This window comes from Pavona decussata, unplaced genomic scaffold, assembly GCF_977016875.1.
Source record: "Pavona decussata unplaced genomic scaffold, jaPavDecu1.1 SCAFFOLD_563, whole genome shotgun sequence".
Taxonomy (NCBI): Eukaryota; Metazoa; Cnidaria; class Anthozoa; order Scleractinia; family Agariciidae; genus Pavona; species Pavona decussata.
The window spans coordinates 367,614-392,255 of record NW_028145845.1 but is presented as its reverse complement, the minus strand read 5'-3'; the positions used below and the strand labels follow the sequence as shown (position 1 = coordinate 392,255).

The 24,642-nt window shown below is 39.2% G+C and overlaps 1 protein-coding gene across 2 annotated transcripts; it reads right to left on the bottom strand.

The window, feature by feature from the left end:
• Window positions 1-3,930: 3,930 nt before the first annotated feature.
• On the bottom strand, window positions 3,931-23,450 carry LOC146449873 (uncharacterized). Of its 2 annotated transcripts, none has more exons than XM_085101015.1 (7): window positions 22,946-23,450; window positions 17,970-18,104; window positions 11,218-11,532; window positions 10,554-10,895; window positions 7,603-7,659; window positions 7,186-7,311; window positions 3,931-5,527 (listed from the first exon to the last, which is right to left on the bottom strand). In XM_085101015.1, the coding sequence occupies exons 2-7, from the start codon at window positions 18,046-18,048 to the stop codon at window positions 5,079-5,081; spliced, it is 1,368 nt and encodes a 455-aa protein (XP_084957141.1). In that variant the 5' UTR covers window positions 18,049-18,104; window positions 22,946-23,450; the 3' UTR covers window positions 3,931-5,078. The 2 variants fall into 2 exon arrangements, with proteins under 2 accessions (XP_084957141.1, XP_084957142.1); XM_085101016.1 differs by lacking the exon at window positions 22,946-23,450 and adding an exon at window positions 18,381-18,476.
• Between the last annotated feature and the right edge of the window lie 1,192 nt (window positions 23,451-24,642).

Below are 24,642 nucleotides of genomic sequence, written 5' to 3'. Positions count from 1 at the left end.
GGTTTCGCTTCTCACTGATTGGTTGAAAAGGTGGTGCGAGTGTTTCTGACCAATCACATAGCGTAATAAACCAAAGCTAGAGTGTCGAAAGTAATTTCGCGTTTTCTTTGATTCTGCTCTACTGCACTCTGTGATTGGTTGGCAAAGTCCATGATATTTTCTTAACCAATCCAGGGACCAAACCAAAACCAATCACGACCGTGGCTTGCACGCGTTTTCCCGCGCTTGCCATTGTTTTCATCTGCATTTGCCTTGACTTCTGATTGGTTCTTTGTGCTGTTTGCCTCTTCTGTGATTGGTCAGAATAATTAATTAGGGTTTGGATTTCCGACACTCAATCAAAAAAACACCAAACTGAGATTTGGTTGATGACAGAAAAAAGGATTTCAGAAAATATGACGCAAAAGATACGAAAATCTATTAACAAGAGAGGCGTAAATCAATTGCATCTGTTGGTTGAACAGTGAACTAAATTAACCATGTTGTTTAGGGACTGTGCAATAATTATCAGGAGGGGGGGGCTGAAAAACCAGAGTTATCTAGCAAAAACGTAGACAGTACCCCCCCCCCCCTCCAAAACTAAAAAATTAGTTCGAAGCCCCCCTCTTTTATGTTAAAAAGAACGTCGCACCACCCCCCCCCCCCCCCCCCCACCAACACACACACACACGCACTCACTCCTGGCCGCCACCATTACCATAGATGCCTTTAAGTGCATACCTTTTATATTGTCATATAACTGTAAGCGTACGCTTACTTGTTGGATGTCGTCGTCTGGAACAAATAATACCTCATATGAGTGTTGAACAAAGCCATCCGTTTCGGAGTCATCTGAATCCAACTCAGAGCTGTTTTCGGAAGTGCTTGTGTGAGAATCAGAGTCGCATTCGGAATCACTGGATAGGAGTTCTGTGTCACTGTCATTGGCACTAATTCTTTCGTTGTTTCGTGTTCCAGTTAGCGAGAAATCAAGAGCACGTGCTACCAGCACGGCTTTGCTTCCAGATACAGGAAGATTGTTCTGCTTAAGATAGATCTTAATTTGTCTTGCTGTGAGGGATTTGACTTCATTTTCTTCTTTCCAGTTAATGTCTGGAAGGGTATTGCGCTCAGCTTCCCTTTTTTTTAGCTTTCAATGCAATAAACTCACGGTGTTGAACAAAACGTTTGAGAGTGATTTCATCAACCATCAACTTCTCACACACCTCCTGTACTTCGTTGGCGTTGGAAGAGGTTAACATACCAGAATCGACTAACTTCTTGACTTGCACACTTGGAAGTTGTCGATCGATTTCTTCACTCAGACTGGTCACATTGGATGGAATATACCCGCGTGGTAAGGCTGCTGTGTCCCTAAGATCAGGAACAGGGAACCAATTTGCAGGGACACCAGCTGTCCACCCTTCCTTTTCACACGAATTACATGTGGGCTCACAAGCAAACTTCAGGTATTCTAAGAAGTATTGCCCTTGTCGCACATGACTGTCCTTAAGCTTCTGAAGCTTCAAGGACATAGCATTTCCGCACATCTTTTTACGTTTATCAGCAGATGCCTTTCTCCACTGAACAAGATGACAGTAATATCACTAGATGTAAAAATGAGGCAAATAAAATCAAGCTTAAGCTTCAAGCCATCAAAGATAAGATATCAAAACAGGACGACAGCCTCTTCTCTGAAAACGCTGGTAAACTCAAGCCTGGACTGCGCTGCCATCACAGCTTCAATAATGACAAACGTTATTACGTAACATTTGGTATCGAGAAGGATATTGATCGCTTGATTGAAGACTTAAACAAAGCATTTGCTAAGTACCGGGGTGCTTACCACATTGGCTCAAAATCCAAAACTTCTGAAGCCAGAAAGAGAAAGGAGCAGAGAAAAAAAATCAAAGAACAGGAGATTGAACGCTTCAAATAACAGACGAAAAAGGGCTTGCGTTATATTTAGATCCTTGGGAGGAGAGCCTGTTGAACTTTGTTATGAGCCAGAGATGTATGGAATTCAGCAAATCGATTCAGTCGATGAAGAAACATTACTTTTATTCACATCAAAAACCGACAAAGCTTGTCTACGAGATCTGTTTGATTCCCATTGTTTTACGGGGGATGCTAAAAAACAAGTGCATGATTTTTGCTTAACATAGGGTCAGCTTAATTAAATAGAAGAAGGGTTAAAATTAATCAGTTATCTTTTCATTTTGATGGAATTTTTTCAATAATCGTTTAACAGCTGTTCGTATTGATATTTGTTACAGTCTATCATGAGGCCTGTATTGAGAATCTTTAATTGCGTTTAAGTTTATTTACATTTCGAATAAAACTTAAGGCCCCCCCTCTGTCAAATGAGTGATTTTACTTTGACCCCCCCCCCCTATCTTGGCAGCAATTTTAGGTAATGCCCCCCCCCCTCTGGTTTTTCAGCCCCCCCCCCCCCTCCTGATAATTATTGGACAGTCCCTTATAATAGCTGTATTTTAGGCCTCATGCACCGATCAAATCAAACCTTAAACATCCCTCCCTCTCCCCCCCCCCCCCTCCCTCACAGGGCATATCCCGGACATTTGACCATTTTGCGTACCAAAGTAGTAAGGCATTTTAAGCGAAAGTTCTTCCATGGGCGGGACAGTTTGAGCTTTACCTGGGTGGGGTGGGGGAAATTGAACCTGAAATGTCTTTCTTTCTTTTTTTTTTTCTTTTTTTTTTTTTGTCTGTGGGCATACACATGGTCTCTGGTTCAAGGAGAAATTGTTGTGAGCAATAAGCAATATTCGCTCGCCAGAAAGAGTATCAACAAACCGTTTGCAGTTATTTGGAAGGTACAAATAGTAAATTTGATCAAATGTGAACGAACCAGTTTTCAAACAGTGTATACCAAAAATTGGAACATTTGTTTTCTGGGGCGGGCAATGTATCGTCCAATTTGACGATAGGGAAGGAAATTTTAACCGCCGTGAGCTTTTCAGTCCTGTGAGGCCGGAATTTGAAAAAGCTAATTTTCAAAAGTTCAAATGCCCGGAGGGTTAATATTTCGAATTAACAGGTGCATTGTACGGATATCTCTATTACAATCTTTTTCAACCGCTAGTAGATCACATGTTGCACAAAATTCGCGAGAACGCCAACTGTGATTCTCCATAATTAACGCTGTTTTTTCTTTTTCAGAAAGTTGATATAACTAAGACTTCACTAGGTAATTACTACACTAATAAAATGCGTACGCCTAAAAACAGACATCAGTTAGTCAGTGTCCTCCAGCCCTAATCCTCACCTAAACGCAAGTAATTGTGTCAGGCATATGTCATATGAAAGTGGCGAACACTGCGGCTAATATGAAGTACCCAAATCCAGATCTAGAGTTATGCCCATTCTGGTGGAGACAACTAAGGAGGCTACACTTACAATACCCAGAATAAAATCTACTGTACCCAGTGCCTATTTCAGTGGCACCCAGCGGATAATGTTGGTGAAATTCAATTTGCGGAAGACCTTAATAGGAAATCGGATTTACTTGTAAAAGACTGGTCTAATTTTATCTTGACCAAAAATTGACCTCTAAATATTTGAAGGGGAAAATGTGTCATCCCAAGTGTGAATTAAGGCCAGCTTTCATCCCGGCTGAATGGCGTGCTCTTAATAAAACATTAACCGCTCCCATTCCTAGCACTCCGACAATCAAGACAGACAGCGGCCATTTAACTCCAATTTTTAATTTTTTATCAAATTTTTCCTTGCGGAGAAAAAAGCAAACCCCACCACTGCTAAACAAAAGTCAGGTTAAAAGATTACTATTCAGATACAATTGGTAACTGGGAAAAGGTTTATTCCTTAGCCTTTCACACTACATTAGAATCAAATCTTAGGCCGGAATTCCAATAGCTGTGGTCACTAAATTGTGTTGTTTATACCAATGAAAAGCTATTTCAGCTCGGCCTAACTGACTCTCTGAGTTGTACTTTCTGCCAAGAGGAAATATAATACGTCGAACATTTTCTTTGCTCGTCAAAAGTATTTCGGAAAATGAATTTTGGAAACACGTTTTGTCCTGGTTAAGGGATAATGGAATCTAAAAGATAAATTTGATCTTTGCAAAATTTGCTGCTACGGACGGATCTCATTCTAATCAATCACATGTTACTATTGGGCAAATTTTATCTTTACTCCAGATGATACTAAACAGGTGTACCTCTAGTACTCTTGCAGGTTTTATCGCGAGGACTGGACCTGTATACAACATTGAGCATGATACTACAAGAAAGAACAATAAACTATTGTAACACCTAAAGAAATGCGAAAAATTAACCCACATACTTCAATAGTATTACACGACTCGGAAGCTACTTTTGCAGTTGCAAGTTCTGTGTGAGTGAATTGTGTTTCCTCTCTTGACTTGTAATTTATTTATTATTGTTGTTTTAGTAGCTTTATTTTATGTGCTAGTATTACGTTATTATTCCCTTTCTGTAACTGTGAAAATTGTATTCTTGAATATTTAATAATCAATAATAATGATAATAATAATAATAATAATAATAATAATAATAATAATAATAATAATAATACTGTTCCAACTAAAGAATTAGAATGGTTCTTGTGGCTCAACGAAAGGATAATATATAATCCCTAGCCTTGGAAATGGGTCATATAACCCTATTTTGTCACGCTATGCTGCAGTTCTTAAAAATAGATAATTGTAACACTTAGGTTGCCACTTTAGGTTGCCTTCGATTGACCATATTCCAGAGTAAGAATTAGTGGAATAGCTGTTACGTTTCTCTTTTAAGTAAATTTGACAGACATTTCTGCAAACTTTCGCTGACACATGATAATTTAAGAGCGATTTTGTATTCCAGTAACTCCAAAAACCTCTTTTAAGGGATTTCTTGTAATCATTGTATGTATTCTTATTCTGGAATAACGTTAATCGAACGCGCTTTTAGTAAAGAAGAACAAGGGCTTTGTAGAAAGGTTCATAGTTCGTCACACTGTTCAACACGTCCTCACTATGGAAGCGTAGAAACCCAGGATTTCCAGGCCAGGGCTAGAAATTTGTGTGCAATTAAGTTTATAACCACCCTGATCTACACAGTGATAGCTTGTGCATCTAATACAGCTTTCAACAACTTCTCCTCCCAGTCTTGTTTCCTTTTGTGTTTCTCAAAATCCAACACATTTGTTTTCCTTAAAACGCTAGGCAATCGCTTTTTCTTGAAGTTGTCAATCGTCACAAGAATCAGATGCGAATCTTCCGTATCTACTATCCTCTGGATGGCCATCTGCAGTTCTTCTCGACAGAAGTTGCTGGTCAGGTAGTTGTCAGACATAACAATCAGAACTTGGCGGCTGCCGTACACGCCGTCCGCCATGTTTTGGACGATGGGCTTTCCTAGCTCAAAGTCCCGGATGTGAATGCTGTATGGTATCGAGTGTTTGTCGAGAAGAGAGATCAGATTTTCACTGAGCCATGCAAAGTCCTTTGAGCTGTAGCTGATAAAAATTTTGTTGTTCACAAGCTCCAGTTCTGCTTTGCCTGGAAGGAAAATAACAAATGGAGTACATCATAAATCTTCTAATTATTGTACTAAGCTATTGACACCTTATCAAACTGAAAAACATATCATCAAGAAGCTGTCCGTCGTCATCTACTTTCTTCCTCCAAGATGGACACCGCCGTAATTGAACAACTCTCCAGGACGGAGGCCAATCCAATCTAGATCCTCCCCAGGACAGGCACCTATCAAATGTGGACACTTCTAGAGTATGGACACCCACCTGATGTTGTGAGCTGTGTAAGATAGGAGCCTGTCTAATTTTTGTCACGGACACATATCTGAACTAGAAATTCCGTAAAGTTGTCACTTTAATTCTTTATACCAAGCTCATGTGGATACCTCTACTAGACAGTCGCCCGCCCTCAACAATACGAGCATCAATCTAACGAAGTAAGGTCTCTAAGAAGGACACTGATGTGATCTGGAAAATCCTCAAGATCGATGCCTATAAAATGTGGACATCTCTGCAAGACGCACACCCAACTGATGTTGTCGTCACTCTTAGAAGGAAAAGTGATATAGACATGTGCCTTTCTAGGACGGACACTTCCCTGATTATGTCACCAGATAGACATTTATCTAACATGGACACTACTCGAAGACGGCTCCTAAACACGTCTTCAAGACTCTCATCTGAACCCATCTAACATGGCCGGACATCCTTTCTCCAAAACGGAAGCCCATTTAATATGAGCACTTTCTCCAAGGCTCATCTAATTTTGGCACTTTTCAAGATGGACATCCATCTAATATGGACACTTTGAAACAACCGTGATCCACTTAATCTGGACACTTATCTAACAAGGCCTCTTTCTTAAGATGGCCACTATTTCAAGAATGTACCACCTCCCTGTAATTAACGAGCATTTCATGGGTTGACCTTGGGATCCTTCTATAATGGGAAATTTCGAAAATGATTTATTCGCTAAGAGGTCAGTATTAAGACTGCAGAACTGTCGGCTATTTTTGTTGCTCTTTCACTTCATACTTCTGGGGCGGATCCAAGATTTTATTGAAGTGGGACTCGGATAAATGTCCGCCGAAGGCGAACCATCCTTAGGGTTTCCGGGGGCATGCCTCCTCGGGAAGGGTTTGAAATTTATGTCCTCGGAAAGGTGATTTCCAGCATTTAAGGAATAGTTGTACGTTGTTTCATGCCTTTGAAACAATCTCTGTTTTTAGCTATTTTAGAAATGGACTACGCTTAAATATTTTCAATAATCGAAACCAATCTTAAAAAACAAAACTGAAATAACGGCTATATATTTCTACTGGCTAAAAAATCACGCTGAGTTTCCTCAAAAACGGGATCAACAAGTAACATTCTCCGAGGTTGTTGTTCTGCAAATCTCAGCTGAACTACAGCATCACAATCGACGGGCTTTTCATAGCGAGTGTTCATTAGCACCAAGCAAGAGAGTCTCTCCGTTGTGATAGAAGTCCACAGGTCTTCACTAGTTTAAACTGCACGTGATTAAACGTTTTTCATTTCAGTTTAAGGGTTCGACCGAACCACCCAAACCACCCCTGGATCCACCCCAGCGACTTCCTTCAGATTCCTTAATGTGAAGACAAAAGCGGTCGTTACGAGGTCTTCTATATCTTCTACATTGCAATAGTGTAAAGAGGAACTCACATTTTGAGGATCCTTTTCTTGAAAACTTTAAATTGCTCTTCTTCAATAAGCACGCTACTGCGAGTATAATGACGAGGAAGACACTAGAACACACAATAGGAACAATCCATTTTGCTACCGGGCGACCTGTCGATTTTAAAAATTAAAAATTAAAATTATAACTTGATAGACATATGTTGTTTTTGTTGTTGGCACGGGGGTAGTTGGGAAAAGAAAACCTGACTTCACCCACGGGGAGTCAACCTGTGATCTTCCGATCTCTAATTCAGATGCCCTGCTACTGAGCTACAGGAGACTCGTGGGAGCTAGGCCATTAAACTAGTTTGTGAACGACGCATGAACGATCGAAGCGATTCGATCGACCCTAACTTGTTTTCTTCGCACCTTATTAAGTTAAATCCAACTTCAAAGACTTACTTGTTGGTAAATGCGGGTATGTTACTTCAGTGGAAATGATCGTTTCTGGTTCCTTGCCTGCGAAAAAAAACTCCCAAATAAACAAACAATCAAACAAACTCGAGCTCCTGAGATGAACACATTGTAAAGAAGGTAAATAACTTGTCACCTGGAAATTCCTCTTTAATTTATTCCAAGAGCATGCATGGGGTATAGTACGTGTCCTTGAAGAAATAATTATTATCATTTTAGGAAAATAGCTTGGAAAAAAGAGAAAATAAAAGAAAAGACAAGAAAAAGGGAAAGAAAGAAGGAAGTAAAGTAGTGGGGCGATTTGGTTAAGATAAATTTCATGCTTTCAGGCCCTGGCAAAGTCAATCCACCTCAAATTTTGGGCGATGGAAAGAAAAAAAAAAGGAAGATCCTCCGGATCCCTTGCCCCATGTTTTTTTTCTTTCCACGTTGTTATCTTTACGGTAGTGAAAATGCTAAAGTTTCCCGATATTTTGGCAGCTGCAGACCAACCAGGAATCTGGAGTTTCAGCTAATAGACCTTATTCTTTGTATATGATAATTGTCCATTACAAACCACGTTATACACTCAAGAGAATCGATCCTTTGTCTTTTTGGAAGTAAAGAATGCATGCCAGCGTGAATGTAACCAAACAACGAAGCCGGGATAAGGTTTATCCAGGACATCACCTATCCTTTTTGTTTAAACAAAACTAAAAAAAAGAATGGCTACAAAATGATTAGTGCTGCATAGAGGTGCAATGAATTATAATCACACTCACAAAACGATTCTCTGGTCCCTTTAAAAGTATGTTCGCAAAACTACCAACAATCGCTCACATCATTTTAACATCGGTGGACGGTTACTCCGATTGTTACAGCGAATACAGGGATGATACGAGAAACGCGTACAAAGACATTTTGCGTGGTTTATGACAATGTGGGAGAATCAGATCTTAGCAAGGGTAATTGAAATCAAAAAAGAAAATTGGAATAAGCATGATAAATATATGTTATTCACCAGCCGGGAGGTCCGTATTGGGAAAAACTGTGCCCGAGGTCGGCCGAGGGTGGTATCCAAGACAGAGGGCACAGTTTTTTCCCAATAAGGACCGACCTAGGCTGTTGAATAACATTTTTATTTTTTTTTTCTCAAACCTAACGAAATGCTTGCAAAAAAAAAAAAAAAAAACCCGAACAATTTAGGGCTGTAATTATGGCAAGATTCTCCGTAAACTGAACAATTTTCTAGCGAGTGGATAGTATAGAAAACAGAGGTAATGCAAATTAAAGAAAGAGGCTTCACCGAAACATTTTTATTTGCGTAATAATAAAGGTGATTTAAAAGGCTTCCAAACAAACTTTGAAACATTTTGTATGAATATCTGTCACGATCTGACACCTGTCAATTAGAGAGCGCGTAGGAAAAAAGCGCATGTACAGTTTTGAATGAACAACAGTTCAGGCTTCAGTTGTTCAAAGGCCGGATAACTTTATCCGCTGGATAAGGCACTCTTCAGCGTCTAAAATATACTTCACGTTAAATGTTGTCCAAGGTTTTCGTACACTCCCCAACTCAGCAGTGGTTAGAGTGCACATATTCGGTGGTGCATAAGGAAATACTGAAATCTTTGCACAGATTGAAACTGTCGGATAGTGACTTATCCACTGGATAAAGTTATCCGGCCTTTGAACAACTAGGGCCTGGTGTTAGCGTGGCAAACAAAGTGAACGATATTTTCTTCAAAAACACTCAAATGAACTAACGGCAAGTATTAACCAAAGAACTTGGATGGAGTTCAGTTAACTAATTAGAATCGGAATCATCGCTGATGATATTTCTTCTTTTCTTGGGCTTCGCAGACTTTGGGCTTTCTTCTTTTTCACGGTGAATGTTAAATGTGAAAGAACAACCTTCGATCTTCCCGATGCAAGCGAAGAAAGAAGAATTTCCCTGGACTTATGGAACTCTCGGTCTTTGAGAATGTTTAGTTTGGAGTTCTTGTCGTTTAGATATCGCTGCAGGCTTCTTTGAAACGATTGTAGTGTTGCTGGCTCATACGCTCCGCCATCTTTCTTCGTTATCTCCATCATGAGACGACATATCAAGATGTTTAGCTCGTCCGCAGGTATGTCCTCAACTTTTCTGGCTTCGCCCACCTCAAGAAAGAATCTTTTCCAAACGTGTAAGTCGTACTCTGTTTTTTTTTTCACTGTGTTTTCCGGTCGTTGTGATAAAATATACTTTTGCACACTCGCCAATGTAAACTGGACATTTTGCTGGTTTTCTTCAAGTTTCGAACCGGTGTTTTTTTTATCATTGTAATTTTCCATCTCGTCGGGGTAATAAAACTCGCTTTCGCTGTGATAGCTTTCGTCTGAGTCTATGTCGAAATTAGTACTTGCCATAAAAAAGTTAAACGTTTACATGATAAGCTTAAATTTATGAAAAATTGCAACGAAGCAAGTGATGTAATCGACGTCTCATCACGCAAGGGATACCGCCCACTGTGAGCGGGCCGGATGGGAGAATACCGCCCGCTCCCGGAACCAATCAGATCGCAGGATTTGTAGAATACCGCCCGCTCACGCACTGAGAAAAAATATATCTTTTTGTAAGATATTTGAGCTCTAATTTGGGAAAAATACGAGACTTTATAATAATAATAATAATAATAATAATAATAATAATAATAATAATAATAATAATTCATATTTGTCACTTTGTATGGCGCAAATTAACATGTGCATATGATCAAATGCGCCTATACTGTTATTATGTATTTCGAAGATTTTTAGAATTATTGTTGCTTAATTGTAGCTGAAATACGCGTTGTTACAACCAATTTTCTTGTTGGATTTCAATAGCCCTTGCTAAGATCTGATTTTCCTGCAAAAACATAACCTGCGTAAAAATGCATCGCTCAGCAAAAAGCAGAAATTATGTATTTTTGTCCCACCTGGTTTAACGAAAGTTACCAATGCAATGGAATCTTTCTCAACTTTTGTCAAGAAAGAGCATTTCAACTGACAGAAGTATTCTCCAGCATCTTCATCCGTCACGTTAAAAATCTTGAGAGTAGACTCAGCCTTCAAGAGCCGCCTCTCACAATTGTTGGTTTTGTGTTCCACAGTTATTGTATACTTTGTGCTGTTTAGCAGAGTCCTGTTTCTGTAGTGCCAGGTTAAGACTACACCAAAGAAACAGGTTTTCCAGCTCAGTGCTGAGCACCTCAAACTTGTGCTGGAGAACATTTGGGCCAACACCATTTTTCTGCCTGCTTTTATGTATCCTTCTCCACCTGTGTTCAATACAACGAACTATTTCAGAGAAACCAATATTTTGTTTTATCAACTGAATTGATAAAGTAATTTGGGCAACGTAAAGAGATTCGAGGGCTTACGTTTTGAGTTTTAGCGTTTCGTTAGACGGCTCCAGAACAGAAGGGAACTTTTTTTTATCTATTGGTGGCGGTGGGGGCTGGAGGGAGGGGGGGGGGGGGGGGGGCGAAGCTACTTATTTTACTGCTACAGGTTAATTAATTTTTCGGCCTTGTCTAATACTTGGTTTAGGCAAGTTCGGTACTCTTACATTTTAGGGCATCAGTGTGGCTGAATACTTACAGAGGACGTAGATATCAATTGTTCGACCGTTGGGACAACTGGTGGTTTGACTGGTGTCTGTTTTGCAGGTATAATTGCCTTCATGTTCCAGTCGTACAGTAGGAAAATGAAGCGTGCCGCGAAATTTGCGATAATTTAACTTTTCATGTGATTGATAAAGACCTCCAGTTCCATTGGTGATTGCTTCATTACCGTTTTTGTACCAGCGGACTACACGAATAGGAAATGAGAAGTCGCAGTCAAGTTTGCTGGTTTCACCCTCTACGAAAGTCTTTGGTCCCCCACTACAAAGTGGCGTGGTGTGTACCAGAGGAACTACAAAGAAAAAATGCTTTGATGAGCCAAGATAACTGATATAAAACCGTGTCATTGAAAAGAGAGTCCAACCCTGGAGGGAGAGGTGAAGAGGAGTTGAATTGCTATGGGTGGGAATTCCAATATTAAGGTGGTTACGGAGGCTAAGCTGACCTTTTCTCCTTATATCGACTAATCACACTACACTTTAATGTTTTCACCGCACCCTATTTCCATTCTATTGCAAAAATGCGGTAACTCCGTGCCTACGGTACTGTCGGAATTAAATACGCCTACGTTAAGGTGTTTTAACACCTAGGGGCTAAAGTGAGCCCTATCGAGGGCTGAAATGATTTTTGGTAGCATCATTTTTGCCCAGGTTGTGAGCAAAAACGACCCCACCGTTATCGGTTGAATCAGCCCCAAAGTCACCATGGCAAAATGAAACTTATCTTCTGAATTTACGGTGTAAATTAAATTTGCAGCGATAGCCCACGTTACTTTTGCATGACAGTCCTCTGAGGAGGGGATTTTCAGGGGGAACACAAAAGGAGAAGGAGAAAGGAGATCACGAACTCCCTTAATGTACGTGGGTATTCCAATTAACGATAAACGAAAAATTCAGCAGGGGTTAATTCGCCACAGGGGAAAAAGGAATACAAACAAGAGCACCAGTGGTGAAAAGTTAAGCAAAATGTTTCAATGATGGTTTATCCAAGTCGCATAAAATTATAAAGAACCGAATCTTATCTCTCGAATTTCTGAGCTGGCCCTCCGAGCTGGTTTAATTTCGTTTTCAATTCGCGATGTTTCTTCCTCCGAAAATAATAATTGTCATGTTTCTTTAGTCCAAAAATGAAAAGGATTATAATTGCCATGTTGCGAAGCGTTCGAGGTGATACTTTATTTAAAAAAAAAAAAAACGGTAGTTTTATCCATCAGAACTAAATCCGAAAATCTCCGGCGATTTAGACCTTCTGAAGGGATATTTACCGAAACAGATTTTTAGGTGTCCCAGCAAAAGGTGCTAAAAAGGAAAATTCGAAACACGTTAGTCAAATTTTATAACGATAAACGAGCAAATGTGGCTTTGACTGTTAAACAGTATTCATTTTAATTTTCTTGACAGTATTGTCTTTTCATAAAAAAAAAAAAATGCTTCAATACAGGAGAACCCAACAGGAATATTTAAGAAAAATACTTCGGTTGTCGTTTTCTGTTTTCCAAGGTCATTTTTCGTATTTTCATATCTGTGCACGCTAACGCAGTCTGAACTGTTCGAATTGTTTTTATAGGTGAATTTTTAAGTGGCAGAAAAATTTAGGGAACAGATGTCTATCTCCCTAATTTACGAGTTGCTGTCAGTTTTCCAAAATTATTAGCTGTCCTTATTTCGATCTGTTAACAACATTTCTCGTCCCTTTGAAAGGAAAAAGAATATAGAAGAAAATGCGAATTTTTTTTGCTATTCCCCCAATGCGAATTTCGGACTTGATTTAGTCCATCCGAAAAAATATTCAATAGAAGGAACCACGGGTGTCTAGTTATTTTAATTTGTTTTAGTTTTAAAGTGCCCATATCGGAAATTTTGTTATTTTCTTATCTGAATCTAAACATCACCCTAAGAACTTCAGTGAAAAAAATTTTCGATTTGCATAAAACGCGAATTTTTTATGAATTTTATAAGACGTTCAAATTTGCCGCCATTTTGGCCCACCATTCGCATTAGTCTCCTCTCGGTTTAGCAAGAGCTGTGACGTAGATTCAGGAGCACGTGACTTCAGCCTTTCTCTGGATCTCACTGAAAACAAGTCGCGGTATTTCTGTACGTTTCTCGAAAATGCCGGAAAGATGTGTTGCAGCGAGATGTGGAAACATCAAAGACGAAGCGAATGGAATAAGCATGCACAGGATTCCTTTTTTTGGCACCACATGCCCGCAAAGACTGAGGAGGCGAAAGAAATGGATCGATAATATGCTGGAGCGGAGGAAGATGTGGACGCGCGCATGGAAAGACCTCGTCCTTGTGCTCGATGCACTTCAATGACGAGGATTTCACAAGGCTGATGAATTCAGGTTTAAACCTAAAACGTGAACTGAAGTAGGATGACATCGCGTTTGTGTTTATCCTTTAAAACAGCTAATCGAAAGGAAGACGAAGACCAAGAGCCACCTTCGAAGAGGAGCAGGGAAAAGCGAATGGTAAGCTTTCGATACTGAATATTCACACCCGCTTGTGACATTCTAAGCGTTGTAACCTTTTGAGGTTTATAGTTTGACCTCACTGTTAACTCAGTCGCAAGTTTTACAAAATATGGCGTGATTGTTTTGGTATATATACTCATAGATCGTGAGATCCGCGAAGTTTGGTTGAGACCAAGCTCTCAAAGAATACTTGCACAAATGCTACCACTGATGTAAATAGATCGATGCGAGAACAGTCGCACTCGGCGAACACAGAAAACATTGTAAACCACGATGTAGATAAGGTAGATAAAATGCAGCAAGAATTCAACGAGCTCAAACAAATATTTTGTACACACATGTGTTGCAGAATTCTGCAAACAATAAAAATGTTGAAAAGTCTAACAGCGTTATCTTTGAAAACCTAACCACCACAACGGGGGTTCAAAATAAAAAAGGGCACAAAACAAATAACAAGCGCAAAGAGCGCAGAAAAAAAAAATTGGCTAAAAAACAGATTGAGACACAAAGAGAAAAACTCGAGAAATTCATGAAGAATTTTTCAAACAAACAACTTAGCGACAGCCTGTTAGCGTTATTTCTAAAAGGCTCAAATTTGTCCCGACACCGGTGACAGACACGAATTACATTAGACGCCAACTCTTGTTAGACTTCGAACATTTCGCAAGACGTATGCGCCTAAAAGATACAATGAATTTCGTAAACTGTGGGACAGTGACAAAAAGGAAATTAACCTGTTCATTGGACAAGCTAGCAGCTTCCATCCTACAATTAAATTTACGGCCGAAATTTCAGAGAACGAGACAAACTATTATTATCGCAGTTCAACACGGGTCCTTCCTGTAGTTCCGCGAGAACAATGTCGCTAGTCAGCGCTTCCCAATTGCCTTCGAGTTCCTTGCAGCAGTAGCACTCGCTGATATTTGCTAGCAGATCACGGCTACAGTTACCACAAGTACATCTACATGGAAAATAATTCGTTCGAATGTATGTGAGTACTTGGCCATAGTTTTGACAGATGATAATGAAGAGCGCGTATGCGAAATGCAAGGTGAGAACTTTACCATCCACTAACACGCACTCTATTCTCCAAGCGTTTCGTTAAATCTTCCTCGAGTCGTCGCTTCTCCTCTTGTTCCTTACGATATCTTTTTAGCCATTCTTCGTCTGCTATCGGCTCGTCCGCGTACGGTTCGAGTGTATCATCATCTTCACACGTATTACTTGTTTCGTGGACGCCATCTATCGCCTCACTTCACTTCGACACTTCGACGCTTTCAAATTCGTCCTAGCTGCTTTCTTCAGCGGTTTGCTCACTTTTCGTGTCAGATAAGTTTTCTGCCGTGGAATATACTTATTTGGAGCTAAGGCCCCGTTTATATGGAAAAAAAGTTGTCCCGGGCAAGAGGGTCACCCTCCCAGCCGAGTCAACTTTAGCGAGCGTTTATATGAGAAAAAAGTTGACCCCTTTTGCCCGAGCCAAGAGCTGACCGTCTAGAGATCATGAAAACATGCGAAAAAAAAGCCGCCTCGAAGTCTGCAAATCAAATCGGTTGTTTTTCGTAAGTTTACAAACGTTGGCTTTTTATACCCAAGAAATTCTGGTTCCTATGGTTTTTGAAACCAAGTTAAACAATTCTGAAGTTAAAACTTCCCGGGCAAAATCGGTTTGCGAAGGCTACACAAGTCGTGGTTGACTGAATCTAGCCGCGTGACATTTCAAGTTCTTTTCGCGTTGAATTTCGCCTGTAGTTAAGTCCGTAATCACACAAAACTGAGATACAAGTGTTTGTTGTTGCATGACTTGATAACACTAAACGCCAAATGATTTATATACCTTTTCATATAATTTGACTTTGTCGGCGTTGAAGTCGGTGGCATTGAACTCGCACATTCCCAATGACAACAGAGCTCGCGCATGCTCTGATTGTCTCGCCTTGACGGAGTTGACCCGGCTAGGCGAGCCAAAGTGTTTATATGGAGAAAAGTTGGCCCGGCTAGGAGGGTGACCCTACCATCGCAAAAGGGTGACCCGGCTAGGCGGGTCACCCTTCTAGCCGAGCCAACTTTTTGTTTCTCATGTAAACGGTTCGCCAAGTTTTGTAAGGAAATGTAGGAAAAGTTGGCTCGCCCAGGGTAGCTCGGGTAGGCGGGTGACCCTTCTACCCGGGACAACTTTTCTCCATATAAACGGGGCCTAAGTTTTTCGTTCCTACCGGTGAATCTGACGATTTTCTTTCTGCCGCGAATGTACTTTACTGAAGGTCAAGTGAGTGGATAGACTCGAGAGTTCCTGAATGTACGTCACAGACCATGTCACGTGGCCCTATTGTGAGCCCGTCGGCATTCTCATCAGCGGGGCGGGTGGACCGCAACAAAATAGGATTTTAAAGATTTGTAAAATTCATAAAAAATTCGCGTTTCATGCAAATCGAAAATTTTTTCCGCGGATGTTCTTCGCGTAATGTAAAGATTCAGATGAGAAAATAAAAAAAATTCCGTTATGGGCACTTTAACTCATCTCTCAATCTTGAGTGTTCGAAACATGGCTTCTTTTTGTCTGCCGGCTTATATGTCATCTGCCGGTTATCATTAAAGAAAGTGATATACGGTGTATGGTATGGACAAAGCTAGATGAAAATTTATTGCTAACAGTTAATTAAAGACTTAAGATATTTCAGGACAGAATACATAACTACAACATTAATTCAGAATAGAACGGATAACAAATTTATGTTGAGTCTACATAGGACGCATACCAATAATTTTATCCGCTCGAAAACGGTCTTCATCTTATCAAAAATGTCCTTAATATCATGCCTTATCAAACAATTCTCTTAAAATTAAGGGGTATTGTGGCTTTTTAAGCGCAAGTGCATACCAGGAATAAACGCGAGCTTTGATCATTTATAAACAATTTTTTTCTACTGCAGCAAGGCGACCTCATTAAAATGTAGAAGGTATATCACTTACTGAAAATGGCTGCTGACAAGTTGATTTGAGAAGGGACTATCGAACAGTTGCCCGTTTTCTAGCGAGAGGATAAGAGAGCGAAACTCATTATAGATAGCGGGCCGGCGGAAACTCGCTTACAGCGGGCAAACTCGATGCGTCGTCTCCGACTGACGAACAAGGGAACACAATATAACCAAACATTACCACAGTGCCATCTGACAGATAAACTGGAACACGCAGAAAGGCAACAGCGATCGATCCTGTACGGGATAAAATTGCCAGGCCTTTTTTCTAGTGAAAAATGATGTAATTCAACGAAGAACTCGAGTACCTCAGCAATGACACGTTTAATTGTACGATAAATCTACCCCCTATAAAAAAAAAAGTTGTTGCAATGGAACAATTGATCGTGCAACGATTATATCGAGTGTCTACGCCTTTAGGTTAAAGTGTTTTGGTCAAGATTTAGAAATTCGTTTTATTCAACCAATTGTTTTGTTTCCCTTACAGCCCCAACCCGAGAGTGGGCAGGAAAATTATGGTGAATTGTAACTTTCACTTAAGTCGTCTTGTCACCAAATTTCTGCTCTCGCGCACACTGATTTTCTGTCTCTGAGAACGAGAACGCCGCCAACGCGTTTTAGTGTCAATGAATCAATTTTTATGCTATCGGAGATGCAATGTAGCTGGGACAGTCAATCCCTCTTAAACCCAATTTGGCTGGGTTCAACCGCCAAAACGGTTTTGTTGAGATTTAATTGTGTTGTTCTTTCTCGTATATTGTGACGTGTTCGTATTCCCAACGGTTCACTTTAGTGGATATCTGGCCGTAATCATACCTCAGAAATTTATATTTAGTTGTAAATAAATATAAAGTTTTCTCAGGCAAAATGTCAGCACAAAATTTCGAAACATTGGAAATTTAATTCCTTTCGTTTTCGAAGCGGCAAATATCTCGTTTAAAATGCGAAAAAGGCCAGCTAGCGTTTTCGTTAACCTAACAACAGCTCGTGAATTCGGGGAATAAAATTCCTTTTCCTTAAACTTTCTGCAACTTAGATTATCTGCTAAAGCATTCGGACAGATCTCACTGTATTGGCTTACACAAATATGTCTTTAAAAGGACATGAAACTATCTGGAAACACAGAAGAGAGCGTATAAAAGCTTAAATTTCTCTTTGGGCGGCACCTGTTTTATTTTGTTTTGCTTTTGCATAATGCTTTCTTTTCCCTTTAATGTCTTTTAACATTAATAGTTCCGTGCTCTCTGGGTTGCTGTCAGAAAGACGTCAACTTACCTGAATACAAGATGCCTGCAATACAGCAAAGCAAAAAGCAACTGACTCGACGAAATTTCTCCATGGTTTCTTTCAACATCGAAATCCAAAACACTTGCAACCTTCTCACATCTGGTCTCAGATGCAAATTCAGAACTGAGATGAAAAAAAAAAAAAAAAAAAAAGAATAGCAATGATAATCCTTCTACTCAAAATATGCACATTATTTATCAACTGTCTAATTAAGTGACTTGGTATTTTTTAGTCTTTTTCGTATTGTCAGCAGAGAACTAATTGATCGATGTTGAACGTAAGATAAATTTTTCACAGCAGGGTAGCTCAGAGCTTGGCTTGTCTTATTCGTTTTCACCAGGAGTTGAAATTATAGCCACCATTTAAACTTTGGAAATCAGAAAAGTGTGTAATTTTTACCTTTTATGTGTAAATTTTCGAATCACTCAACATGTTTTCGACTTCAAGTAAATTGAGAGGTCTTCAAAGCAACCAAAATGGCTGACCGGCCAGCACCTGTTTCGTTTTGCATTGCTTGTGAACGCTGAATTTAATTATGCTTGGAGCTGTCTCATTTACAAGTGAAAACTGCCCCTTGTCTGTAGAATTAAAATCAAGCTAAGAAACAATTACGCTTACACTGCAAACAAATTCACCTATGCCTTTTTCTTTGTTAACTCTTTTAATGATTTCATAAACTTTCAAACTCTTGACATTTAATGGAACTACGTTCTCTATGTTAAGTAACACTTCGAAAATACAAAGGTGTCTGATTTCGCCACTTGCCACCGAGAAACAATAGCCGCATTTTCTTTGCAACTCTCATCCTACTAGGCGAAAATCCTTTGAAAATGTTTTCAGCTACGGATGGCAACGAAGGTTATTGATAGCACTTGTAATGAGGGACTCTTCCCACGCGCCTTGGGTCTGAATTAAACTTGGTGAAAAGTTGTTGTGTCTCATTCTTTCTTTGACTGAAAATTCACTTGACTTCATGAGAGTTGTGATGTGGAAGGTTAATGATTGAGCAAGAAATTTAAATATGAATTTAGCAAACTTTTAATACGACCATAAAAGGTAATTCTCAACGACCAAGTTGTCTTTCGTAAACATTAACCTGGGTCAATTAAGACTTCCCTAATGTGTGCGTGATAAATATCCTACTGCGTGGGTTTTACTTTTGTTTTCATGGCCCTTCTTTGACAGTTCGAAAAAAAGTAATCACCGAAGATTGCTCCACATAAAGGAAATGTTGAGTTGATAGTTGATCCTGATTCACATAATGGGCTCCTGATCAATGACGGTGGTGACGTCATAGGACGTCGTTTCAGGCGCCATGAAAAGTGGCACAAGGTCGAGGTAACTCAGCTTAATAGAGCAACGTAATCACGCTAACCAATCAGAAGAACGCAAACGGAGCAATAAGCCAATCATAACTCGAAGCAATGCAAATACACGTAACCAGCGCCAAGAGTGCGCCAAGCGCGGGAAAACGACTAGGAGCAGGTCATGATTGGTTTTGGTTTTGTTTCTCATTGGTTGAGAAAGTGGCGCCAGTTTTTGTCAACCAATTACAAAGCGAATTAAAGCAAAACTAAAGCCGCGAGTTACTTCAAGACTCTGTTGATCACTCTAACCACACAAGCAACCAGTGATACACTTTACTGTAAGACGAAAAGGTCTAAAAAAAAAAAAAAAAAAAAATATTGAACAGGATGAAGATGTAATTATTCCGCGAGCATGACAGAGTGTGTCAGATAACCAAGCTAAGGGAGCAATAAATTACCCAGCAACTTCAAAAACGAGTGAGGAGCGACTTCTTGAAAAATTCATTTAAGCTTCAGTGGACCCATTCCTTGCAAAATCGCACGAACGATTCTCCAGTTATGCTATGTCTAGAAATATTTTCCCAACTGAATTTTGAGTTGGCCGGAGACTGGGTGAACAACTAACATCTAGGGTACCATAATAGACCTTATTCCAAAATGGCTGCCATTTTAAAATTGCTTTGTTGGTATTTACATTAGCCCTTCTTGCCTAAGTTTTAAGCTCAAAAATTCAACGAATATTTTACCCTGAACGAGGCAAGAAGGGCTAATTTGAATGCAAACAAAAGAATATTAAAATATAATCCATTCAGGAATAAGGTTTATACCCCTAACTGACCCCTTTTTCAAGAGATAAGCTCTTATAACATGGATTTTACCGAAACCTCTCTTTTAAAGAACTTTAGCAAACAGATCGCTTCCACGCAAAGTTAACTGAAGGACAAAAATGGTTTTTGCCGATAATTACCTTCCATTATGCCTGTGGGATCATTAGGCGACAAGCGGCGCCATAAGGCTTTAATTGACACGCAGGAGCTTAATAGAACTTTTGAACAGATGTTCGCGGCTCCTCTCACAGCAATTGCATCATGATAACCGCTCAGTATTCAAAACGTCGCATACGAAATCTTATCATGGTACTTTGCGAGCCTCAATTTTTGCGAATTTGTTTCCATCGCGAAAGACATTACAACTTATGTTACCCAGTATCCGACCATTTCTGAGTTGTTGTGAACCTCATTATGAAAGCGAGGCTAAGTGCAAATCTTTTCATATGAAAAATAGGTTTGTTTGCATATGAATAAAAACTAATTTTCATAATAAAAACTTTGCACTTAGCTTCGCTTTCACAATAAGTTTCAAAGTGTGTTTTGGAGAAATACTAAAATCTTATTTATAGTTCGTTCTTCACTGGAGAAATCAAACAATATTTTCCTCCCGGTGCTCTATGAACAATTTCATGTTAGAGAAAAAGTTCTATGTTAAATATTTGAGTTGCTTTGTTTAAAGTACAACAAAATCTCCGTGACAGTGCCCCTTTACAGGGGAAGTATCATGGGGTGTTGTTTACTCTTTCTCTGGCCAGAGACACTAATCGACAGATTTATTGCATTGGGATGATGATTTATAACAAAACTAGACAATTAGTGTTTTTTCCTCTTGACAGACAAACGTTTTTGGGTTTAGAAATGACATCAAATTCGCGTGATACTTCCTTTTAAGACATGCATAAAATAACTGGCTGCACGTTTTTTTTTTTTTTTTTTACAAAAACGGGTTTTTTTTTATAAGAACGTTGAGGCTGCGATTAACTTAAATTAAGAACATACTAAGAACATTACCCAAGCTGAGAGTAGGTTAACAATATTTTTATTACGAACAAATGTTTTTAAAATGAACAGTATAAATACGGATAAAATAATACAGATAAAAATTCAGTCTATGTTGTCCAATTAACTCAAATAATAGGTGTCTTGATCACGTCCGCATGGATTTATTGAAATACTATAACAGATAACTAAAAACATCTTAAGAACTTTTCAGGTTCAAATTGCCAAAATAATAAGAACGTTCAGCCTCATCCCCAAAATTAGACGTTCTTCTAATAAAGAGTGTAGTTCTACAGGAACTGCCTTCAGCCAGTTATGATTTTCCTCGTGGTCCAGACGCAGAAACGAAACGAAATGAGAGGGAAAATAGTAAATGGAATGGACACTCTAAACAATGCCGTCATTGGAATCAGTTATTCAGTGGAACTTATTGTTCAGTTAGCAAAATCAACAGCAGTGGAAAGTGCTGCTGACCAACTTTAAGTTGATATTTGAGACTTGCATCTGATTAATGAAGTCTCACTGTTCATCTGTTTCAGCCTAGCGTGAAGTGCCTAGGTGCCTTTAAAGAAAACGAAGAAGAAGAAGAAGGAGAAGAAGATATTTTCGTTTGCTATTGATCATTATTGTAATTAATCTTAACTTACTGCCTTCAGCATCTGTGACGTAGGGGAAGTCCGCTGATGCGGCTTCATCTCTGGTGTTTCTATACTTATACAAATTAAAACATCATTCCGAATTTTTTGTTTCAGCTTTATTTGTAAAACCCAATCATAACACAACCTTAGAACTGTTTCGTCTAGAACTGAACTTACATCATTAAATCTTGTCTAGAAAGGAAAGGGAAGACATAGGTCGGAAAGTTAATTCCAAAAATTTCGCGGATTTCTGCCGATTTATTGATGTTATAACTTCCGTTTAAACTGCATAATCCGAAATTAACTGTCCTATGGCTTCGCTTCTGGGAAAAATATAATGTTAAGATTTACAAGATTTGCTAATTTCACTGCTAATTGCTAATTGCTAATTTCACTAACTTCACTGACAAAAGCATCGGTGAATTTTGACTACTCCGCTTAATTTAAAATTAATCAAACCCGAGTACACGAGGCGGTTTGGCGCCACTCGCGCTGCGAAAATCTGTGACAAACCAAACTATTGTTTATTAAGTTCGGGTCACCTGCCCGTGTTCTAACTATGATTGCTAGTTAGGCTGGTTGCAAACACGCAAGTTTTACCTTGACAAGCTTTTTTATTTTTGGTCTTTCGTGTCAGTAAATGAGCGAACGGGTGTTCCGTGAACTTCAGTTCAGCAAGCAGACGTGGCATGGATACCCTTGACAAACTTTATCGTACATGCCTGAATACCGTAGAACGTGTCAAAGTATACCTGATTAATTGTTAAGTTTTAGTTGGCCTCCCACATGCACACTCGTTAAGTTTAGCTTTCCATGCCATCTTTACCTTATTCTCAGTGCCAAGGTCATTAAAAAACAAATCTAAATTAACAATTCTATATTCAAAATGATAAAGATTAAACAGCGTAACAGGAAAAACGAACTTTCCTATGGCTTTCAATTAAGCAAATGGCTACGCTTTTAAGAGGTTTATACCCTTAAATTTAAAGCAAAACCAAACGACATAAACCGGATGCTTAATTCAACAAGGAAAAAGTTACCTGAAATATATGATAAGGCAGGAATGATTCTTTAGGCAGATTCGAAAGTAAGAGATTCGGAAGTTAAAAATCAGCGAATATGTCATGAAAGAAATGGACAATTTCTGAATTAATTATTTGCTGCATTGAAATATTGAATGAGGTACATACATATTCTTATGTGCTTGGTCTGCTTTGGATCCAATTTCTTTGCTTTTCGTCGTTGAACGGGAATCAGGCATCAGTCTTGTCGTCATGACGTTTTAAAATACTTGTTTGATATTTTTGCTTGTCTGCGATTGGGTCAAAATGCGTCACGTGACTAAGCTATTGTCAGTAACACCCAATGCATGCTTTCAGCGAAAATAGGGAGCTTAAGCACAGACGTTCGTGAGCCAGGGACGGCAACCGGAAGCCGAATAATTCTATTTTCGGCGTGGTTTTGCTCCTTACCATGGACAGAAAAAGCTCTTGCAATTGTTGATGACTGTGGCTTGATGTTAAAAACGCGATGTCGTAAAAACGCTCCAAAAAGGGAAAAATTCAATTTCCGGTTGCCGTCCGTGGCTTAAAAACGTCTGTGCTTAAGTTCCCTAATATTTCAAGGATAACGAACTCAATAACCTTCGTTTGGCTTGAAACTTATCTACGCAGAATTTCCTGACAGTTCAGTTTGCCCCAATATAATGTCCACAGAAAAATATATATTCGTGCATGTTTTCGCGCCAAATTAGTCCAAATAAGGGATTGTAGTATTCCGATTGGGAACTGAGTTATCTAGTGGGACAGATCTGACAAACGGAAAGAGCCGTTGCACTTGTACACAGCCATTCTTTGGTCATCACGAAAACGTCTCTCGCCAAAGAATTGAGAAGTCCAAGGGTGGATGTGATGAAGAGACTACCAAACAGTAAGAAGTACGTCTACTATAGCCACACCATTACACGTTTACCTTTTATTCTAAGCCCTTAAATATCTAGCAGCGTCTATTTACAGCCTTACATTATCCTTACACATGGGTCATGAACGAAAAGGAAATGAACACCACAGGTCCACATCAGCCTCTGGCTGCCTTATTTCTAACCTGAGATAACAAATAAAGGATGTATGTATATATCTACGATAAAATATTTTGATGTCCAAATAGATTCTTCTAACTAGTACCACAAGAAAGGATGGAGAAAAGTAATGATTTGTAACCCCCAAACGTAAGGATTTATAAAATCAGAACGGAAGGATTATAATCCCGAAACGTAAGGATTATAACCCCCGAACGTAAGGATTTATACGCCCCCAACGTAAGGATTTGTAACCCCCAAACGTAAGGCTAGGATTATAACCCCCAAACGTAAGAATTTATAACCCCAAATGATAAGAATTTGTAACCCCCAAACGTAAGGATTATAATCCCCAAACGTAAGGATTTATAACCCTATAACGTAAAGATTTATAATTCCCAAACGCATAAAGATTTATAACCCCAAAACATAAGGATTTATAATCTCGGAATGTAAGGATTATAATCCCCAAACGTAAGGATTATAATCCCCGAACGTAAAGAGTTTTAACCACCTAACGTAAGGATTTGTAACTTTCAAACGTAAGGATTATAACCTTAAAACGTAAAGATTTATAACCCCAAAACGTATGGATTTGAAACCCCCAAACGTAAGGATTATAACCCCCAAGCGTAGGGATTTATAACCCCCCAACGTAAGGATTTGTAACCCCCAAACGTAGGGATTATAACCCCAAAACGTAAGGATTTATAACCCCAAAACGTAAAGATTTGTAACCAGCAAACGTAAGGATTATAACCCCCGAACGTAAGGATTTATAACCCTCAAACGTAAGGATTTATAACCCTT